This window comes from Dermacentor silvarum, chromosome 3, assembly GCF_013339745.2.
Source record: "Dermacentor silvarum isolate Dsil-2018 chromosome 3, BIME_Dsil_1.4, whole genome shotgun sequence".
Lineage (NCBI taxonomy): Eukaryota > Metazoa > Arthropoda > Arachnida > Ixodida > Ixodidae > Dermacentor > Dermacentor silvarum.
This window is the reverse complement of record NC_051156.1, coordinates 181,167,251-181,190,954: the sequence shown is the minus strand read 5'-3', so window position 1 is coordinate 181,190,954 and position 23,704 is coordinate 181,167,251. Positions and strand designations below refer to the sequence as shown.

The 23,704-nt window shown below is 42.9% G+C and overlaps 2 protein-coding genes across 2 annotated transcripts in view; one reads left to right on the top strand and one right to left on the bottom strand.

The window, feature by feature from the left end:
• The window catches only part of LOC119446177 (NEDD8-activating enzyme E1 catalytic subunit), a 28,841-nt gene extending 13,579 nt beyond the window's left edge, over positions 1–15,262 (bottom strand). Inside the window, exons 1-9 of the mRNA XM_037710536.2 lie at positions 15,116–15,262; positions 13,776–13,866; positions 12,564–12,644; positions 10,430–10,512; positions 10,260–10,340; positions 8,312–8,355; positions 7,709–7,773; positions 5,139–5,273; positions 2,089–2,191 (exon numbers count right to left, since the gene is read on the bottom strand). Coding sequence (XP_037566464.1) covers positions 2,089–2,191; positions 5,139–5,273; positions 7,709–7,773; positions 8,312–8,355; positions 10,260–10,340; positions 10,430–10,512; positions 12,564–12,644; positions 13,776–13,866; positions 15,116–15,141 — 709 coding nt within the window. The 5' untranslated portion in view covers positions 15,142–15,262. The remainder of the gene's footprint in view (positions 1–2,088; positions 2,192–5,138; positions 5,274–7,708; positions 7,774–8,311; positions 8,356–10,259; positions 10,341–10,429; positions 10,513–12,563; positions 12,645–13,775; positions 13,867–15,115) is intronic.
• A 678-nt stretch (positions 15,263–15,940) lies between these two features.
• The window catches only part of LOC119446178 (syntaxin-like), a 30,725-nt gene continuing 22,961 nt past the window's right edge, over positions 15,941–23,704 (top strand). Inside the window, exon 1 of the mRNA XM_037710538.2 lies at positions 15,941–16,175. Coding sequence (XP_037566466.1) covers positions 16,143–16,175 — 33 coding nt within the window. The 5' untranslated portion in view covers positions 15,941–16,142. The remainder of the gene's footprint in view (positions 16,176–23,704) is intronic.

The window sequence follows — 23,704 nt, the reverse complement described above, 5'->3', positions numbered from 1 at the left end:
GCAGTTGTTGTGAGTATAGGTTACATAACTTCTGATCAATAATGAATCCTATGCACGGTGCTACAGTATCACTAATCTCCGTCAACGAACACAGCAACCCACATGCATCTGGTGATTACTGCCATTGTCACAGTGCACCGGCTAACTGAAGGCAGCTGTTTATCACTTACGACCTCCTCAGTTGACGGGACGTCCGACTGTGAACGGCATTACATGCATGTTCCAAATAATGTAAGTAAGCCTTTCTTACCAAGTGAACAACACAAACTTTATAGTATCTCACTTTGTTCAGAAGTTGAAAAAATATATGGTATTTGATTCAATATTCAAATATTGTTTTTCTTGAATATTTGTGTGCGATTAGAAAATTTCAGTATTTGAACCCCTCTAAAAATACGCATGCATCTCTCTGCCATGTGGCCCTCCACATCATAGCATTGTCCGTTCAGTCTCAAGAAGAGTCTCGAGCACTAAAACACATTTCGTAGCTTCCACTCCAGTGCCACATTGTTACAGAAGCAAGTATACGGTGAATCACAATGAATAAACAATCTGAGAAAGAGCACAAAGCAATATTGCCGGTGTAGTGTCTTCACCTGTCGTTACAGATTGCTGCGAGCATGAAATGCTTTAGAACAAAAAAACGCTGATGAATAGAAGCATTCATGGAAAGTGATGCTGCACTTGTCATCTGCTGCTAGAATGGAAACGCCATCCCTCAGAGTGCGCATAGGGTTTGTACAATGAGAGTTAACTATTCCCCTCTGTGAAAGGTACAAAAGAACACTGCTTAAGGAGTTCCTTTCAGACTCCTACAAGATATATTTGAAAGAAGATTGCAAGCTTCAGGAAGCATGCTTGCAAGGTCAGAAGCAAACATTAGAAGTCAAAGTAAAGCAGCCTGGGTGCTTTGTTGTCCACTTTTTCATTCTACATGTACCTATGGCCAACACCACCAACCAATTAGGACAAAGTCGCCGGATTGAAAAAATGTACTTTCTTTATCTTGCACATAAATTCATTCTTTTGCCAGTCACATCCTAAAGCCACGAAGGATACTGCAAAAGAAGGTTTCAGGTGAATTCCGACAGCCTTGGGTTTATTGATGCCCACAAACACATCAACCCCAGTTGGCGAGCGGTCACTGACCAACTTTGCAGACACAGAGGGGGCTGTATGCAGACCCAAACTCCACGACTACAGCCATCAGTTTAACCCGTGCATGAAATTTCACGCTTGATTGCCGATGAGGTCGAGCGGTACAAACACAATGATCGCGAGCTTCCTACAACAGCTTGTGACCAGCCACTCCACCAGCCGTTCACAAATTTTCGCCACAGCCGTACTGCCTAGGCCAATAGGCCTAACCAGCTCCACTTCGTTGGGAGTCGGCAACCAAAGTTGTGGTTTGGTGCTTAGTCTACTTTAAGGCAACTTCCTTCACAGCTGCAATGTGTGCAGCAATGCACACGCAGACAATGTCTGAAAAATTGAGCGGCACCCTGTGCAGTGTCCGAAATTTCGGTTGCCATTATACACTGCCATCCAAATAATTGTGCAGGTATGAAAAGTTAGATATTTGAAAATTCGATTGGAGATTGCATTTGACATTTTTCTAGAAGAATACATGTAAACCATTGCAAAAAAAAAAAAAAATTTGCTCTGCTATAACTAATACCATACAGAGTCCCACATTTCTTGTTTTGTAATGGCAGGAGAAAACTCACTGAAATAAAGGTTGACTAACCAAATTTTATATTTACTTCTTTAGAACAGATAACTGGTTATAGCATCTGATTGTAGTTTAAGTGTACACCACCATCTTTCCAGAGCAGGTGTTCTACCAATTGAGTTAACCAGGATGCTAAACAAATGGTAAACACATTACTCTTCTAGAATTTTCTCAGTGCTTACTCTGTGCAAAAAGATAAATAAGCAGCAGATAAAATCACTGCCTTTAGGCAAACAACCAGAAATGGTTGGTGGAGAACGTGGCCTTTGGTTTCTTTATTGCTATAGAAAGCATTACCATTTTCCCGTTTATGATTGTACGCTACCAACGTTCTGTTCGTAAGACCTTTCACTGACCTCCAAAAGGCTTCTCCTTAGGCCACAAGAGGATCTTCACATATTCGATGCAGTGCTCTGGCAGCCGAGGAGTGTGGGCTATCGTGCACAGAGGGAAGTTCACCTGAAAGGAAATATGGTCACCCACATATAAAATAAATATATACGGGTTTTGACTTCTCGAAACAGCACAGTGGGTAGTGAGGGATGCCAAGCGGACAGTTTCGAATTAATTTTGACCACCTATGGTTCATTAAAGGAACATAAAATGAGAAATACTAAATCAGCTTAGACTGATAAAGTAACTCTACTTTTGTTAATCCTGTGATACTAGCTTGATTACTAGAATAGAAACTTAAGTTCAAATTCATTTTTTTTTCATTTTTTTTGCGACGGAACCTCAGTGGTGATATGTCAGTGTGATGTAAAAAATTTTAATGCATTTTACCTGTGTTTGGGCAGTTGTGATGCATTAAACATTCTCAAAACTTGTCAAGTTCAGTCTCTGGCTCTTTCAGAATACAATGCAGTGAATCTTTACCAATAAAAAATAAACTATTTTAGGTCCAAACAGACACAGCCAAAATCCATGATATCCACAATGTTATGCGAGTCCACAATGTCTTGCGATACATTTTGCAGGTAACTCGCTATCCACCATCATTAGAGGTTTCGCAGAGCAATACCAGATAGACTAACATGTTTGTGTATGGTGATCAATTGTGTATGTGATGCAAATGTGCGAGTGGCGACAGCAACAAGGCAATGAAAACGGCGATTACAAGAGCATGATAGCGACGGCAATGGCATGACAGCTGATTTATGGGACTGTGAGGACAAAACATTACCATTTGTCCTGTATAACATGGGGCAATACCAAAGCCTGTACAAAGTCATATGGTGTCTCAAAGTACTAGTTGACATGAAGGAATGGTGAAACTGGAGCTCTCACTTTTATAAGCAACTTGTTGCAATCCGATGTGATGCATGCGAAGGACAATGGTAAAATTCAAATTCAGATTTGTTGCACATACCATTAAAAATATTACAAAGGAAATAATACAAATGTTAAGAATTACTTGCATGTCCTATTCCTGCGCCTGTGTCCCAGTGAAAACTGGTGCGTGCGCACATTCTCTCGCTGTTTTAAACGAATTGATGCTACATGATGTGACACGCGCAATATTTTTCTCTAAGTTATTGTTGGTGTTGACAAAAGTGAAGTACTGTAAAAACCTGCATACAATACAGACTAGCATAAGGCAGGACTTGAGAACAGCGAAAAGCGAAAAAAAAAAAGAAGTTTAATCCAAGCATGCAGTTAAACCTCGATACTAAACGAAGTCTGTAAAATCGGCAATTTGCTTCTTTTTGTCGAAATTTCGTTGTATTGAAATTCAACCTTTTATGGAAATAATTAAGTACAGTCGCCAATCTATTTTGCTTACACGAAAGGGGATGCAAAATTCTCTGAAATATCGGGCAGTCAAAAAAAAAATTTAATGAGAAAAAAATTTGCTTTTGCGTCCACTCCACCCCCGCGGCTGATATAGGGTCGCCCGCAGTGCGACGCACAACACTATCATGAAAAGCGGCGGCAGCGGGGAGCGTATGCTTCGTCTGCCTCTTGGTTCAATGCCTCTCCGAAATTCGAGATCACGCATCCTCCAGTACTAAACATGTAGAAAGACACTGCACATGATGCCACGCCATCTCGGGTTGCCCACTCTTTGCATACGCAGCAGATTACCTCTAAAACATGGCGCGCGGGCTGCGTACTCCGCTGCGCTAGAAAAGGAGATGTGCACCATCTAGCACGCCTTTTCTCCCCATCTGCATGCACGTGTGCTTGATCACGTTATCGCGAGCTGAGGAGCTTTAGTGCAATGCAAAACCTGGATATCAATATCAATGCATCGCCCTTCGGAAAAAACTGGCAAATTTCTATTGAAAAGGCCTGAAATGAGGTGCAACAGGAACCAACTTTACTGCAGAGGGCTTAATACGAGGCAAAGATTGTTTCGTATTAACAAGTGTGAATATTCAACATGAAAAGACGCCATGTTTTTCGTTTCTTCGTAATCGGAAGCGTCAGCCAATAGGTCACACAATGTGCTGGCTAAGCGAGGGAGGCCAAAATAGCTAGGCACCCACTTGAAAACAACGAAACAATGTCTCATTGTGCAGTAAATCTTTCAGCAAAGGATAAAAAACAGCAGATACTGTTCGACAAAAGCACAACATAGCATAGAGATAACATAGCCGATATAGGGAAACTGATAAGAAAAACTGCGCGCACAGTTAACACTAAGGAACACTCTGTCTACTACACCTGAGTGACTTGGGCACCTAGTCCAGGCTTTCTCCTAGAGGGTTTTACGTAGAGCCTCTCTGAATCATCTGGACATAATTCATTACATGTCAATGCAGCCTATCCCTGCTTCGCCGTCCCATAATTTTTCATGACCTCTGTGACATAATCAATTCATGCCCAGCACCCTCTGATTCAGCAGTGGATATAGTGCTGCTTTTTCTACTAAGCTTCAGCTGAAAAACTGTCTGCACTTACACCTGTCTCTGCAGGTAGGACAAACCCCTTGCAAAGTGGGCAGCAATGTGTTTATGGTTTGGTGTTGCTTTAATTGTGTACAACACTATGACAGAGACGCCTGGTGGTGCTACCTTCTGTCTTCATTCATGACTCAAGAAGACTGGCATTGAAGATCCCATTAGATGTCTGCTTTACAACAAATTTTTATTACGGTGAACTTAAGTTCATTCTCCTGTGTTAATTTACCTTTGTTGTGTTCTTTGTACTAAATTCTGCCGGCTACAGCTGCCCAAATGTGCTGAATTCCTGCTTCCTAAAGGGATAGCTGGAAGGGCTGACACAAAAAAGAGTAACTCCCCTCTAGGAACATGCAAGTTCCAGGGGAACGTTCATGCCCATTAGTTTTACATTCGCCTATTTTTTTTTTTTGAGTTAGTTGAAGTGGTCGAATAAGTATAGCCAGATGTTATTTCGTCACTGTGAGAAACGGGCTCGCTTGCAAAGAAAGATTACAACTAACCTGCGGTGGATACAGGTCCAGCGTACAGTCGACGCAAGCATTCATGCTGGGCACAATGACACGGGCATTGCCCTTGAATCCTTCCGTCCCACCATCCACCATTGGTACTATGGAGCCCTGATCCACAAGGCTGAGCTGCATGCAGGAGACAAAACAAAAAGCATGTAGCAACATCACTGAAAACAAGGAGTGCCACCAATCAAATGCTTCTATGTTGTGAAGAGAACATTGAAAATGTATGAGTGAGTTGTAGAGCCCTTGTCAAATGAATACAAGCTAACACACACAATTCGAATGCTAGCTAGGATATGTTGTTCGTAATTTGTTGCTTTGCTTCTGAAAGTGAGAATGAGAAGATTTCAGATTGCTTCAGTCAGCTTCGTTTACACGGTGCTTGTAGTGTGTACCATGACAGCCCATGCTAAGCCATCCAGGGCATTCTGGTGATACAGTAATGTTGCAATACCAACAGAATGCTGTCAATACATTTTCATTGGTTATAAGTAAAACCCCGCTGTTACATTCCCGGGTGCTGCGTTTTCCCGGCTGTTACGTCATTTTCGGCCGGTCCCGGCACAGCTCCCATAGAACCCAATGCATTGGTAACCCCGCTGTTGCGTCGCAACTGTGAGACCGTTCCCGCATCGTACGTTGCGAAATGCCACCCTGCGCCGGCCCGAGCGGCCATTTTGACTTTTCATGTCGCTTGGCTTGGTGGCTTGACGATGGCATTGGCCGCCCAAAGTGCAGCGGGCGACACCTATGACATATTTTCGGTTTCCGTCAGCAAAAGTATGGCCTTTGAGATCCGTATTTGCTATCTAAAGATGGTGTCTATGATGCGTTGTGGCCCTAAAATTGGTTTTGGCTCATAGATGTTCCGTATAAAGTCCAAGGGCGATAACGCCGTCGCCGCGCGCCGTATGTGCGACTGAAAGCGTGCGAGGAGGGTCGACGACCGTGGCTAAATCTCGCGCGCGCAAGAAAGAAAAGCAGGGAGGGAGTGCGCCTTCTTCCGTTGTGCTAGAGACACGGGCAATGGAGCAAGGGGGGAGGGGGAAGGAGGGATAGCGAGCGGCATTGTACTCTAGCATCCAAGGAGGATGCTAGAGTACAACGAGTGCTAGAGTACAATGCTAGTAATTTGTGTGAGTCGCCTTGACTCGCACAAATTACCTGAACATCTGTAGAATACGAACATTCTTGCCACCGTCTATTATTTTCACCGCTTACACCAAGGCAGCATAGCCTTCACACATATAAATGCACTTTGCATTCTTTATAAACAGAAGTCATCATTGAGCACTCCTATATTACGCAGGCATTAGACACTATTCCCATGTAGTTATTTCCCAAACTATACAGTAGGTTATGACATAGGCGATTTCAACAATTCACAATGTAGCCAGGCATGGCTGAGAATTAGAATTGAAGTCTGTACTCATCTAAAGCTTTGCAAGCACCAATACAAAAGAGAATTTATGGGTTCACAGTAGACTTTCATTATTTCAACTCTGGTTAATTCCATTTTTCAGTTAATTCAATACCGACCGAAGGTCCTGGCCGGCCCCCATGTATTTCTATCGGCCCAAAATGTTCTTATTTCAATTCTAAAATTAGCCTTGGCCGGATAATATGGACTTGACCAGTCAGCACGCACGCACCTAACCCCTTTGGTGACCCGAATAGTGACCCCTTTGGTGGCACCACCTATGTTAGGGGACAGTGAATGCGTTTAACACCCTTCATCCCTGTCAAAAAGGCCTATTTTCGGCCTGCCCTAGAAAGATTTTCAAGCAATAAAAACGTAGCTCACAATGTCTGATTGTGGCACTCAAACACGCGCCTCTTTTTCTTTCCAAGAAAATTGGGTCGAATATTGCCTGCGCGTGGAAATCGGACACGATACCAATACCGCCTTCGAGACGTTCGTATGCTTTACCGCACAGATATTTTGAGGCAAAGCTGACTTTAGGAAACCGGCCACTATTGTGCAACAATTATCAGACCTTTGGCCATTTTTCTCGCTAAAAAATTAGGTGCGCGTTTGATTTCTACTTTGTTTAGGTGCTTGAATGTCATTTCTATGTTAGTTTTCTACTTCGGACACAGAGAAAGTGGGCACACGTTTGATTTGGGGGCATGTTAGAATCGGGAAGATACTGGCAAATTAATCAGTGACATGTTTTGATTCTGCATCTTGTTTAATTCGACCTGCCGGATAATGTGATCAATTTCGTCGGTCACGTCAAAGTCGAATTAACGAAAGTCATACAATGCCATGGATTCAATATTAGAGTCCCATTTCCAGCTTCCAAATTATTATTATTGTTATTCGGTATGAAAACACAGATATAAAATGGACAAAGAGGGAAACAAGGAAGGAGCAGGCTAACTGCCACTGAGAGGAGCCCAATGCCTGCCTACTCTTCAGGAAGGAGGGGATAGATAGAAACAGAAGTTGAAAACAGCAATAATAATTCATTTGATCAATAACAATCAACTACAAGCTATAGTGTGTGGGATCCCCAGGATTCCAGTATTGCCCCTGCCACTTTCACCACACTCACCAGCATGCCATTGGCCCAGCGCCGTGCTACGATAGAGTCGAGACCACAAAGGACGATGTGGAACTCTGCACAAAGAAGCCAAAGAGAAAACAGGATGAGTCACTAAAAGAAATTTCAGTGAGAACCAACATTTAAAGGCGTACTGACATGAAATTTATGACCAATTTTTTTTTTTTGAGTTGTTGTAAACGAGGATCTTGGACCTTGAAATTTTAGTAAAGATACTGGCAATCCCTAAAATGGTCCTAAATAATTTACTATATTAGCTTTTCTATGAACACTTTAGCTTACGTTTACCAGAAGGTCAAAAGGTGTCATTATGGAGAAGGCGTTCATGTAGGATGTCGTGATGTCGCAGCACCAAATGACATATACCACCAATTTTAGGATTGAAATAATGAACATTTTGGCCCATAGCCATGTATCGGAGCCAGACCAGTACTTATGGCCAGGAAACCGAAAAAAAACTAAAAAAAAAAAAAAAGAAATCGGTCAGAATCAAACTAACGAAAATCTACAGTGTAATTATTGATTGTAAAGTAAGTGTCATTTTATCCTATGGTGCAAAAAACATAGGCAGCTATCTAGAAAGTATGCCCTCACGTTGGTAAAAACTTTCATCATAGTCCTGGATCTTCTTGAAGTGCCTGCATGATGAACACCAAGTCAAGGATACAACTCTATCACAAAGTACTACACAGCAGCTGCCTCATTGTGGTTTACACGGAAGCCACATCCTTGGATTAGACAATTTCGAGAAGTGCCATCTGTAGTGTACGGCAGTACCACTGGATGGCAGCCCAGCATCCACGGCTACATAAAGGCTGAATAAACCCTGTTGGGAACTTGCCCGCCTGGAGAGTTGGCTGCTGTGTCATTCGCTCGCTCGACACCATACTCAGCATATGCTAAGCACCTAAGATAGGATTTCAATCACGTTATCTCAAAGGTAGTCTATGTATCTTTGAAAAAAAAAGCAATAAGCAGAGATTCAGAGTTCCATTCATGACAACAGTTAAATGATACAGTACATACTATAGATGGTTTCAGAGAAAAGGTCAACTGCAACAAACTGCCACTATGACTTAATTGGTTACGAATGTCATCCCTTAATATTACTGATTAGCTATATACCCTCGAACCAACCCCGGAAAGGAAGCAGGTCTTGAAATTTTCTAATTTTCTTTTAGTAGCAGCTTTTAACCCTTTACTAACAAGTGTTGCCAACAGGCAACATACCAGAAAAAAAAGATGTCGTGATGAGTTTCAGTATTGTGTACGTACGAAGCTTCTGGCTAAATGTTTTCGGCCAACACTAAATGACAGGCGGCAAGCGTGATTTGTTGGATTAGAGTAGGAACACAGGATGAGGGAAAAAGAAGCTTGGCATGCGACTCGCTTTCTTTTGAAAGCACGCTCAGAGGAGACAGACTGATGCAAGGTCTGCGACTGCTGTGGCATCATACACGTGATGTACTACACCAACTGAAATGTACTACACCTATGGCTCAGATATGACGAGAGCTGTCTCTCCCAAATTCCAAACGAAACCATAGGTAGCTTGGGGTGAAGCCCACTTCCAGTTTCCTGCCTGATGTTTCTGCCATATTGGTGAAGAAGTTTACACAATTTTTTTTTTCTTTTTGTTGATTATGCTTACTCTCCATGCGTTTTGCACATTCAGATAGCAAATGAACATTTTTAGGGGTATTTATATGTGCCATCGTTAAAGATTAAGTAGCACCATATCAGACGACACGGACACTTGGTCGTTAACAGACAAGATGCAAATTTCAGAACACGGCCTCCGAAGCCTTAGGCACACTGTGGGTGCCACTTAATCTTGGAGGTCATGCCTAGGTGTAGTGCTGCTTCTCAGCATTCTGGATTTTACGTAATTTTCGGTGAGTTAATGATAGCACTTATCTCAATTTTGGATCGAGCAATGTATGATTTTGATATCTTCTCATGACAAATCTACTCGTAGTTCAAATGTAAAATTTTTCATGAAGGCTGCTTTGCATCTAACACTACATGGAACTAGACTTTTCTTACGCAGTTGAACACTTCGTTGCAGTTGGCACTTTATGCCATATTAGCAAATTACACTCCTACAACACTAAAAGAGCCAAGATTACCTTTGGAGAAGGCATGGTAAGACAGAAAAAAATGGAAAAAATTAAAGACTTGTGGCGACTTTCGGTTTGAAGGTTTTTCACCAGATTGCCATGACGTCACGAATTTTGATGTCATCTCTCGGGCCCGGTTAGTTTTTTTTTTTTTTTGTATAACTAAAAATGGATTACATCGCATTTCCGAAGGAGCCAAAGGCTGAACTCGGCAAGTTTCGAGAACCTTCCCTTCGCCACAACCACCCAAACACGAGAAAATACTTTAAAATCTGTGACATCACAGTGACCTATCGGTGCTGGGTTTCGGCGCGAAATAAAAAAAAAATTGATGCTTGAGCTCCATTTTTTTTCTCCTGTAATCAACCCAATTACCCTGAAATAAACTTATCCATTCTGACAGGCCTACGTCAAAAGGATACGCCTTGACTTGGCAACCAGGTACACGTTGATTGATGAAGGCTGCAGCCACTTCAGCTTTTGATTTTCCAATGTCACTTTTCCTGAATGCAAAAAAAATTGCATGTTAATAGCGCTATAAGAGGCCAACACATCATGGGTCCTGCCGCGGATATTGGCCCCCTGTACGCACCTAAACAAAAATTGTCGGTTGAGGTTGGACAGGTCAATGGTGTCCATGTCGATCACATCTATGTGCCGGAATCCCATTAAGGCCTGCACAGAAGTACGTTGATAAGGCCAAGAGATCAAAATTTTGGTTTCGTTATCTTTCGTTAGGTAGAGCTCCGCAATGCCCTTCACAGAACAACAAGGAGGCCCACAGATTTGATGACATTAAAAAGCACCAAGAAAAAATTAAAAAGGCGTGTGCCGTCTATGGTGACTGGTGGGGTAGAGTCCAGGTACGGTCCATGCACACATGAGTGTGGCATAGCCAGCATGACATTTCCGCGTGACCAAACAAGCTTGACGTTTCCCTGACCCAATATCCCTACTACAAGTAGGGATCGAGATGTGAGGTGGTATTAACCCTTAAACTTGCAAGCTTTATCAAAAACAAAATTGTGCGATATACCAAATTATCTTTAAGCACTAGATTACTGCAAACAGCTTCCAATTTGAAAATTTATCCTATGTGTGGCTTATCAGTAACAATCACCCGAAATAAAAAGGAAACAGATGTTTATGAATGACACGTTAAGCTATCAAATCAGACAAATGAATTCCCATTCTATATGACCACATGACATGCTATTAGTCGATCAAAGTGACTCATTTCCTGTGAGCAATGCAAAGGCAACTATGGCCAGGATGAACAGTTGCAATCTCTGGCAATAATGGTACGTAGTGGTCGAAAAAAACACAACTAGGGCTCGGAAGAAAAAGCATAGCTTGACAAGCAGTTATGGGTCACACAAAGCATAAGCACCATAAAGGATTCTGTCGAGACCCACCCATGCTCAAGAAAACTACACAATGTCAACGGCAGGCAGCAACAGCATGTAGAGGCCTTCAGTCAATCAACAGCACGCTCAGGCCTTTAGTCAAGTCACCCACAGATATCAATCGGAGCATGCTGTTGTCCTCAGCAAGCCGCAGTGAGCAGGCTAGTCGCAGAACCTCATGGCGGCCGCAGTATCTACGCTACGCTGCACACACAGCTACATGTAATAGCCAGCTATGTGCACGACAGGGCTGGAGAGCCATTTGCACTCATGTGCTCTAGTTTCGCCGCACAGGTGGTGCGGGCCAGCTTTGACCTGCACCAGCTTGACTGACAGATTTTAGCCACATCCAATGCTCAATACGAAGCGAAGTGTGCCAAGGTGTCTAGCCAGAAGTGGCCAGGAGTTAGCGCACAGTGGCAAGTTTACGTCTGGTCTGACCTTAAGTTTTGCGTGGTTCGGGCTAGTTCAAAACTAATACAAATTAGCGAGGCTCGATGGCTACGACAATGATAAGCAGTGCAGGCAAAGTTTCATTTCTACACAGGCGGGCGCGGCCGAGCTTTAGCAGATGATAGTCGCCAATAGTACAACAGTCATACTTTCGGAAGTACACAATTCCTATCCTATGCTTATTTCAGCCTGTTTACACAGGCTGAAGTAAGTATGTTTACAAATATACACAGTAACAGCAGGAAGAAGCGCACTGATCCAAACACCTTTCTTGATTGATGTCAGCTATTGGCCAGTAGCAGCCAGATATGAAAATCTACTATATGACGAAATATGGCAGCCCCGAAAAGAGTGCGGGGAAGGCTTCTATTGAAAAGAGTGTTTGAGAAAAAGATGACTTCACGCTTCACCTGCCAGCTCCACGCACCACACATGACTGCAAAATTTGACTGAGATTTTCACAGCAGTGTATGCTATCCGCAGACCAAGCCTGAAGGGCGGTTCAGGATCTCTTTAATACACAAAAGGACTAACAGACACTGTTCCATATGTGAAAAATAAATATGCGAAAGGAGCAGTGCTGGAACAACAACAAAATACATATGTTAGCAACAAAAAGAGACTGAAACATATTATCTAATCCAAAAAGGAGTTGGGTTTCTAATCAGATGTCATTCAGATGTGTGAAAGGGGGAGGGCATGATGGTGTTTCTGCATGCAAATATAGGGGGTTAATTTCTAGAGATAACAATTGTCCACGACTTGTGAAATGTCACTAATAGCTTGTCAATGTCACTAACAAGTCAGAGAATGCAGATCCAACTGTTTCAAAAAGGGGAGAAAAGAAAGAAAACAATATGGGCTTACCAAGTCTTTGAGCATCTCGCAGCCTAAGCCACCAGCTCCAATAACCAAAATTTTGCACTTGTCCCGTATCATCTCCATGTTCTGCATTTAGAGGAAGGCATAGAACAGGTTCGTGTCTGTAGTAGCAAGCATTTTTTGACAAATTTGTAGCACCTCAGAACATAAATCCAGTAGCAAAAAGTAGGGCTGCACAGACAGCAGCACATCCAATCACAGCCTGGTTAGGAGCTAGGTAAAGATGTTGCATCCCATTTGTGTTATGTTTTTGAGGGTTTCCACAATATTTCCTAGTTGATCAAATGGTGCATTTAGCTAGCATAAGTTATTCACATGCAGTTGAAGCTAGATGTGTATAACCAACTCGCTAGCATCTTAGTGGGAACATTTGCTCAATTGCGAACTCAGCTACACTGGTTCGGTTGCTTCAACAAGCTTTAGAGTTCCATCCCAGTGACTTCTTTTCAGTTACCATTTTGTTAATAAAATTTTGGCAGACATGCACGTGACTCCTCCATCCATACATAGCAAAAACACTCCTCAAAACTAAGTACACTGCTTGAACAAAAGTCGCTAGACTGGAACTGCTATATGAAGAGAACATTAGCACTGACAATACCGCCACCCCTTCATAAGCACAATGATTACAATAACCTCTTATGGCCTGAATTTTCTTCCCTGAAGAAAAACATTTAAACTGCAGCTAAATACCTGCATGCAAGGTAAAGACTTCCAGAATTACTTTCACACCATTTGCTACCCCGGGTGAGATTTTTGTCGACTAGAAAACTGAAACGGGCATCTAGTACAAAATAATGCCTTTCTATTCAAATTTTTTCACACTGAACAAACTCAGACTTTGCAGGAGAACTGCCTCGCATCTTATGGCAATCTGTAAAACAGTCTGTATTGTAGAGATAGAGAGAACAATTTATCTTCATGAATGGATGCAGCCGCACGAGTTTCCTGAAGTGTTCACACTTGTTGGAGGCGCCAAGCACAAAGTGTCGTTTTCTGACTCAGAGATGGCTACATGCCGACGCATTTTTGCTGGATGACCACACATCACGTCAAAACCAGGATTTCTCTCACCCGAGCCTCCCGTATGGACTTATGAGCTCCACTTCGGTATGTCAGAAAATCGTGGCAACACGCCGGAGAGCCCATTTGTCACACCACAATACATACAACAAAGAAAGGCACGTCAAAATTTACCGCAGGGCCCGGCTCGAAGTCTGGGTGCACAAATGGACCAGGTCGGAGAAGGATTTTCTCTATGTGTGTCCATCGTTTTGGCCAGTCAGCACTTCGAAAAGGAAAAAAAAAAAAAAAATTGCGAGTGGAACAAACAGTAACAATGGGGCTTGCAAAATTTGCTTGAATGCGCGGCACGCGGCACCCCCCCCCCCAGGGATGCGAACTTCCTTCAAACAGACTGCAACAAGCTAAGAAGAAAATTAATTTCTTACGCAATAACTTGCAGTTCCTTCTCGAGAAAAGTTTGACAGAGGTGAAAACAACTGGCCAATTTAGCTAGCGCAGTTTCGCTGGTTTCTTATTTATAAAACTTACAGAAATGGGAGTTTTAGAACAATTCCGTTAGAACAGCAGGAAAATTTCACATTGGCGAACATGTAACATAACACAGTAGTATGCAGATGTCAAGTTTAATACAGAAAAGCGAAATAAAGAAAGAAAAAACAATCATGTGAAACTGCATGGCATCGAATGCATACTAACGTTACCAAAACCGAGAAATCCCCCTTCAAGACGAATCGTCTTCTCAAAGACTGGGACATTGAGGATCCCAGTACATCCGTTTCTACAGAAATACGCTTCTGCATAACTACAAAGACGAAAGTAATATTCTTTTTTTCAAACCTGCTTAGTATTTGCACAACAAAACTAAACTACGAAGCGGCGATATCTCTAGGATTAAAACAACCACCTTGCTGGACCAGCAAGTATTTGTGGTTCCAATCTTTTGCTGCAGAATAAAAATGAAGAAAGTTACGTCACACCGTGCGCAATCGTTCCGTTGCGATATTGCACGTGCGGAACATTTAGCGACAGCGCTCACGGGATAAACAACCTTCTCATTATGGCAACATGCATGTGTTACTACTATCGTACAAAAATCATAATACTCTATCTTTAAATGAACAAGCTGCGAATTGTTAAGAAAACAGCGAAAAAATAGAACAAGGACTGACAACTAAAGCGCAAACAAGCCACAGACAGCGCCTCGCAAGTGTCTCACTCGTCATATTTTTCTTAGTTTTGCGCTCTTTCATTAAGCACGAAGGACAAGTCAACCAAAGTTTAACCTCTTACAAGTGAAGGCAAGTATGATAAGAGAAGACAGGGCATAGGAGCGGCGTAGTAGATGTCAATACGCAAGATCATCTTGCGGGCGTTTGTGATGCTCCCTATATCATTAAACTACCAGCACATCATTACATCTTAACTTTGTGGGGAGAATCATGACAAAATGTTGCCGCTGCACAAATTAAAAAGCCCAACTAGAGGCACGTTCGATAAAAAAAAACACATACCCGTCAACGTCCATATCGAGAGCCATTTGAGAGCAGGCGGCCCGGTTTGCACGACTTCTTGGATTGTTGTGGATTGGATACTTACGCTGAACACAGAGCCATAGTCAACCAAAACCAACCGCTTTAATGAGCAGAGAACCGAAACTAACTGCCACTGCATTTCGTAACTACACTTGATTACACCTGTGGAAACAGTTTTGTTACGTGCGGACTTCAATAGGTATAGAATAGTAGACGCGCTTGTGTTCCTTCCTTCATTTTATTTCACTTTTCGAGCACTTACACGCGTAATGATTCCTTCCCTTACGCGCGCTGCTGAGAGGCTGTTGCACATGATTCATTCTGGAACATATCTACCATATCTACGCTGCCATGATAAGAATATGCACAATTTATACTTAACTGTATTGCGGCTAAGGTATTTTGGAAGCGCGTCCTATAAGCAAGACAGCAACTAGTTGTTTTTGGACTGACTCCATATCATTAGAATATGCGGCTTACTACCACGATTTTAAAGCAGTGAATCACCGAAGAACTTCACTTTCTATGCACAGTCGATTACTCCACATCTCGTTCGCTTATGCTTTACGTTGTAGCCCAACCAACTGTTCAATTCATAGGCTTCTCAGTTTGCTTGATGCAAAACGCACTACTACGGGCTGCTAACAGTTGGTTGACTAGCAGCGCTTTTTTCCGCAAGAACTTCTTGCAACGGAGAACAAAGGAACTAACGACCACAATCTAGCAAGCGGAGAGGCATCGCGCTGAGCGGCCTGTTTGTGAGATGCTTTTGGCGGCGATCGCGCGTTGGGCGGGTTTTGGGGGCGCTGCCGTTGAGACCGCTGAGACCCCCTCGACCTGCCTGCAAAAATCGATCCGCAAAAGGGAGTAGTGCAGTAGAGAGTTCTTTCCGTGATGTCCTCGCTGGTGGAAATGGAAATGTGCCGCTTTTACCACTCGTGTGTGTTACACTAGTCAAAAAGTGTCGGCCCTGTGGACTAACCTGTGACTTCGCCAGACTATCAACATGACCAAGGACAGGCTCGCCGCCCTAAAAGCGGTAAAGTACCCATGTAACTGAAACGGCGACCGCATCTGCGGGGCGGGTTGCATCGGCACTGCGCTACCGTCTTTGGACAGAAACTAACTGGTTGTTTGAAAGATTTTGTGGGCAGAAATGCGGTTGGTTGGTTATTGTTTTCAGCCAGCCGACTTTCGGCGACGTTACTCATATGTAAATAGTGTTGTACGTCACATAGTTCCGGCTCCTGACTGCCTGAGATGGGGAAAAAAGTGGCATCACTCTAATGCACGTAAGACAGGCACGGTTCTACCAGGCTCGAACTTCCAAAGAAGCGCAGTAGTACTTCCTAAAGAAAAGAAAAACTTGCGCCAACACGGCGCCGTTGAGTGTCGCCTGGCCGCAGGACAGTGTCTACATGCCTGGCGTCCAGTTTAGACGCAGCTCTGTGTTGTGAGCTACCAGGGCACGCATTGAATCGATCAATTTCACGAGCGATGTGAGTGCTTAAGCCTAAAATCGTGGGTCAACACCTTCCAAGATACACTGCTGATCGGCGATTTTGGAAGAGCAAAGCGAAGATCGAGCGATTGTGCGAAGCTCCGAGCTGGTTTCGCTGCCGCAGTGAGCCCCGGCCGCTCACACAAGCGTGCCGCGGCGCTCTGCTCATGGGCGCAGCACTTCGCTACCGATCAACACTCCCTCGATTCACGACGGGAGAGCGGTAGGGGGGCGGTGAAATCTCGCGTGTGTTTGTGTCGTTGCTGGGATAACTGTCACAGGCTGCGGCACCAAACCAAAGATCTTCCCCTCCTCGAGCACGGTGGGGTGGAATCAAACCCGTGTGGGATTGTGTCGAGCGCGAACACTGCGGTCGTTGCTCACTTGGTCGATTAAGAAAAAGTCGTCGAGTGGTGTGTCCGTTCGCTCGTTCGTAGTGCGGTGGCGTGCAAGAAGGGCGTAGAAGAGGGAAGGAGAGGTGGTTCCGCTTTGGTGGATGCCGACCCTCGTTCTTGTGTTTCTTTTAACTCAAAGCTCGTAGTAGTGGCGGGATGGTAGTGGAAGGGCAACCCCTTCCCCTCTCGTTTGCTTATGTGTCCGGTGTGTCACACCGTCGCCTTCTCGCTCACGCGGAGACGACGGCGATCCCTTCGACGTTGCCAGCCAAGGGGCGTGGGTGTTTCATTCACCGCCGACGTCAGAAGCGCGGCGTCGTCGTCGTCTGGGGAGGGACTCTCTCGCAGGAATTCGATTAGTCAGGGCTAATTGGCCGGTCCTGATGAAAACGCCGTCATCGGTTGCCGCGAATATAAACTCGTTTGCGCCTCGGACGCTCGCTGTCCTTGCTCGGCTTATTGTGGGCCGGCGGTGTTGATCGCTCGATTGTTCAGCCCGGGCCGAGAGACATTTTTATGTCCTCTCCTGGAATGCGACGCTCCTTCGTCGTCTTGTGTGTACGCAAGGCGTGTTCCGTCGCGTATCGGGTCTCCCCGCGCGCGCCCCGAGCTGCCGACCAGCCTGTTGATTGACGGGCTGGCCCTAAAATAACGGCGGCTGGGACCACATTATTCGTGTTTGCACTGCTGCATTATCTTGGGACTCGAGCTTTATGAGCAGCGCTCTGCTTTGAAGGGAACTCGTGAACTTTTTTTTTTTTTCTTTTGCGTGAAAGACGTTATTATGCCGTCGCGGTCAGTTGAGCTTCTCTTCACCGTTGCAAGGAGTGCCAGTCTCGCAGATGCTTACGAACTTGAGACAATCTTTGTCGAATCATGATTTGCTTCAAGCTGGTGTTACGTATTTCTTAGCTTGTAGTACTTCAAAACGTGTCTTTGGAGCAACTTGTCTTCTACGTTCTGTGTATCAGGGCTGAATGTAGGTTACCTGAGCTGCTTGCCAGCAATTCAGCTACTAAGCACTGATTATACTAGCGGATATCCATTGTTGCTATTTGAGAGCAACTACTAGATTACAATGCTCAGCGACACTTTCAGTCTTATGCAGTTCGTTTTGATTCATAGTCTGAGGAAGTCAGCATATAGAAGACCTGCAACAAGTGTCACTCAAGATGTTGAAGCTTCAAAATAAAGCAAGATCATACATTAGCCAGTAAGAGATTCTGAAAACCAAGCTGTGGTGCTAGAACAGCGAAAAAATTTGTCTAGCCACTTTTTGAAGTTGCCAGTGGCTTGTTATAGCAGATATAAAACACGTTGAGTTCATTTTGATCATGTCGTAGGAAACCTGTGCTTGCAACCAATCATGACCATGGTTGTTTAGAAGCATATCAGATGTTGCAAAGCAGTTGAGAAGGGAATAAAAGTCTATTATTTATGTCTGAGGATGGGTTTAAGGTATATTTTAAAGAACACAAACAGACTGGCAGGAAAAAAAAGATGTGATGTGCAAATAAATGCCGAAAAAACAAAACAAAGTAATGCAAGGCGATTAGTTTGGCTCTGGGGTCATGTTACAGTTAGGTACAAGTCAGCTGCATTAAACCAGTTTGGCTGTTAGGAGCATTGTTTTTTTTTTTTTAACTCTTATTTTATTTTTTGCCACAGCTTGTGGGATACATGTGTACGTACCTTGAACAGTAGTTGTACTGGGCCTCATTTACAACTCTTCATGAAACCTTTGTTATAGACAAGCAGGTCATGCTTCATTGCACCCGGCGCTCATCCAGTCAGTACCGTCTGTTGCGCTTGTAGTGGGGCTGGTGACTCACACTTCCTTGTTTGTACGGATATGCATGAAGGAGACGTTCACGTCCCTTGTGCGTAAATCTTGTGCTGGTTGCCTGTTTGCCATTTATCTGTGCATATGCATATGCACAATGTGAAATTTCTGATCTGCTGGTAGGACTCTCACAACTCTCTTGCTTTGTGGAGCACTTTGCCTTCTGTCCACTTCAACAGTCAAGAGAAATTGGGAAACGACACTTCATTGCTGATAAGGCTGCCCTATCAGTGACCAGGCCTTTGTCAAGGTGCCTATTTCAACTGCACTTTGCGCACTTGCATTCCATTCTCTGGACATATTTTGATAAAACCAGGGCAATGCTCTGTCCATGTAGCACAGCATTTTTTCAATGCCCACAGTCAGTATGAACTAGTCATCAGTTGCTGTTAAGAGGAAGCTTTAGCTTGGGCCCAACTCCAATGCTGCATATTCAAATGCATGCAAAATGCAGAAACCCTTTTCTGAGACAACCTCTTAGCCAATTTTAATTAAGTTTGTTGCAGTTGAGAAAGTTAAATGCTAATGACTGCTGGAAGTGGAATTTCAATTTAAGGCCTTAATTGTACAAAAGTAATTTTAAATAATTGGTGACTGAAAAAAATGGAAGCACGATGTTTACAATTTCGCAGCTCTGCACCAAGAACAGATATCGCACTTCTATAAGCTGAATCTGTTAGAGCAGACAAATGTTATATAACAATTAATATCTTACGTGTATTTGTTACATTGATTACAAAGGTTTCACAAAAGTCCTGGTTGCATATTAGTGGTGTATTTGAAAGCCATGTGTAATACATGAATTTTGTCCACTTTAGATGTAACTATGAGATGCAATCTACAGAATTCTGATATTGTTTATCATTGCTGAGTTACAGACTTGTAAGCTTGATAACTTCGTTTTCTGCAAGTTTGCAATTTTCAACAATTCTTATTAAAAAATTTACAATTTGCTACCAATAAGTCACTAGAATCTTTTATAAATATTTTAATGCAACAAACCTTATCAAATTTGGTGCAGTGGTTGCCAAGGTTTCCCATGTATTTAGATAGGAGCCCCCAAGCTAAAGCTTCCTCTTAGCACTCCTGGGTGATAATCCTTCACTAATCAGCTGCTCGTAAGATGTTTACGAAGGTGACAAGGTTAGTGCTATGTTCTCACGGGCATGTCGCCCAATGTTAGCAAACAGATGCATGCCTTCACCCTCCACCTGCATCCTGGACTCTTCTGGCTCAATGTTTTCGAAGTTGGTGACTCATACAGACAGTTAGTTTTTTTCGGAATAAAATAGGTGTGAGTGGAACTTGTCCTACTTTTCGTAAAGGAAGCCACCTTCAGAGCATTCTTATGCCTACTGTGTGATGTGTTCATAAATTGGTTTGGGAAATCAAGATTGTTTTGTATATGGTTTAGCTTATTGTGTATGTGCTTGTTGGGAAGTGTTCCCTGCACTCAACTTTTTATTTTGCAGTAGCATGGGTTACAGTTAGGTAGTGGGGTTACTGCTAGCATGGGTTACAGTTAGAGAGTGTTCACTTTCCACTGATTTATTGCATGCATTCAGGTAACGGTTGACTCACTTGCGAACAGTTATACGCAATTGCTGTTGTATGCCGGTCAATTTCAATGTATTAAGTGGCTGGTTTTTAAGGCAGTCAAATAATTGTCCTTGTTATGCATTGAGCAGATCACTTGCAGAGTAGTTAAATTATGAATAATTGTCCTCATCCCGCTTAGGCAGGATTAAATTTGAATGGGTGATGGGTAGTGTTCAACTTTTATTGGAGCAGAAGTAGCTTCTAAAAAAAAAATCAACGTAAATGTAATACAGGCATTCGTGCACCATGCTGGATTTGTGATTGAATTGCAGTCGCATTTGTAACATGTATTTCCAGTTGCATTTATATGTGCTCCCTCTGACTCGTTTGAGCAGCATAGCAGACTTGTTTGAAAAGTGTGATGTTCCAAGCAAATCATGGGGCAACCAACTGTTAACTTAACCCAACCCGTTTAATGCCACCAGCTATCAGTGATTAATTATGCATAGTTTGGAAAAATGTCACTCTCAGGCCAACTGCAGTCAAATTTTGGACAGCGTAATAAGCCAAGCATAATAAAAGATGGGAGGTGACACTATAAGTCAATCAATCAGTCTTTATCCTTATCACAAATTACATACAGTGAGAAATAAAAGCACCTTAAAATTTCGACACCGCTTGTCTACGGATGTAAAATATTTTGTCAGTGTGTGTCTGGGGCTAGTCGTTAAATGCTTTCAAATAAAGATTACATCATATTGAGAGGTGGGCAAGGATGCAGCTACACAACTTCTGTAAGATTTTCCAGCACGAAAAGGATGGTAAATACAATAAAAGATGTGAAGTTCTCATGATGATGTCATTGGGGCGGTGGTTAGTGGGAAATTCAAAATGGGGTGTTCATACTTGCCAACTCCTGAATTTTTCATAAAGTGAACGAATTTGTCCTCAATTTACAATTTTATGAATAGTGCGTCAGGTTTTACTAAAAATGATTTATTTTTGTGAAAGACTTTTACTCAGCAGTCTCTGAACCTTCGTTTTGGAAGGCTTTCGATGGCGAAAGGATGCCAGATGTGGTACTTGATTCAAGCAAATTTATGCAGACAAGTTTCTGAAGCAGGCTTAATCAGCAATGCTGAAGTCGCAGAAAAAATTGCTGCAATCTAAAAACATTGTGTTGCTTGTCAGCATTTGCTGTGCCAAGTTTGTTGCTGCTTTTGAGCTGCATCTAAACATAAAACATTTTACTAAAGTGCATGTACTATATCTCCGTAAAAGGTGCGCACTCAGGGCAAGCTCTTAAAAAGAACGCATTGCTTTTTAATTCCCTCCACTACAACCTCATGTCATCTCGGTGAGATTTTACGAATTTTAATTTAACAGTTCGGCAGGTATGTACATGCATTTATTGGTCATGTTCAGTGGTGCCTCTTGCAGGTAGGTCACTAAGTCAGTAGGAACTGATCAAAGGTTTTCAAACTGTAGAGCTGATCAGAGAGTTTCAGAGAGTTTTTTTTTTTTTTTTTTCCTGAAAGAACTCTACTGCACAGTAGAAGATGACTTACCAACAAGCCCATAGCTACCCTCACCTTCTGTACGACGTAATTTCTATTGCGTTGCCATATGCACATGCTGCATCCAAACCGAAATCTTGTGTCGTGAACAATGCTGAGCCTTTTGCCAAGAAGGAATGGAAGTCTTCATTCACATACGACTTACTCTATACTTTGAATAGCATGGCGCTACAGGACTGCAACCTAATTAGCAACATTGTTGCTGAGCTTCAGGTTAGTTACTACCTTTCAAAAGTGGGGCTACATAGAAGCCGCCCACCTGACTACCATCTATAGTCTGCACCATAGATTTCATCAGACATAACCAGCTATACATGTATATATAAAATGCATGCATCAAATGTCTTATGCCACTGAGCAAACTTCTGAATAAAAAAAAAAAGTTAAGGTTAGGTTAGGTGCATTCATCAATGCTGTGCATGTACTTTCTCTTTTGAATATTTTTGCCTGTGTTTCCGGGCCATTACCTGAGGTTACATTCTTTCTTGTTTGTAGTGTGTATCAATATAAGTAACAACTGTTCTACAGTGAATTAGTACCTGGTCTTCATTACGTGGAATTTGGAGTGCCCGTGCACGTGTAACCGATATATCTCAGTACAACACCACTGGGAACACACAGGATGGGAAGACATATTCCAGGAACATTCTGGTCAGCAAAATTCCTTGCAAAATTTACAGAAGTTACAAGTGCTTTGAGTGCTGAAAAGAAAAAAGAATAATTGGATAAAAGCATGCAGGAAGGCAACGTGACAACTGCAGTTCTATATTATGGCATATTGGAGCATGGTGCCTATAATTCCCCACATGTGGGTGGACAGGATTCAGTGTTTTGTGCACAAGAGTGTATGAGGTTGCACAGGAATGTGGACTAGGCACAGCTGTTAATGAGCATGAATGTAAACACTGATGTGTTCACGTGTCTAGGGCTCTTTTTACTCTTTATGTTCTGTTAGTATCTGAAGTACAATGACACATACGGCACTTTTGTGCAAAAGTGCCATGACTTGGCAGTTTAATGGCATCTTGTTTGTGGCTTAATTTTTTCATGCACTAAACTGCATTCCTCTGCCTTGACAACCTTTTAGTGCACTGGTGCCGATGCATGTGTTTCCTTCAGCTGAGACATTCTAATGCTCTTTTGGGTGTTATAGCATGGGCGAATTTCATTGTTGAGGTCTGAAAAAAAGACTACTGATCATGAAAGTGCAGCTTGATCGACTTTCACACAGTTTTTGTTTTGTTTGGGCATTTGGACGCAGATGTAACAAACAAGGAGCGATGATCATGCGACATTGAAAGTGAAGCAGTTGTCATATTTTATGAATGTCACATTAGCATTTGGTGTTAAGAAATTCTGCTCTGTGGTTTCTTTGTGCCTTGAGACCTAGGGTAAGGTGAACGGATTGTTGTCCAGTTAAGGTAAATAGAGCGATTTGCCCCACATTATTTGAATCAGTCTTCAGCACATTGGGTCTCCAAGTACAGTTTCTTTTTTGATGAAATTCAAAACTGCCATATATAATTGACTTGCCTTGGTGTGATTCCCACTGTAGTATTTTAATTACCCATGAGCTGATGAGTGCTGAAAGTTCCCTTAGGATGTGCCATTACAGAACCCCTAACCCACACCCGCCAGGGTGGCTCAGTCAGCTAAGGTGTTGCGCTGCTGAGCACGAGGTATGCGGGACCGAATCCCGGCCGCGGCTGCCGC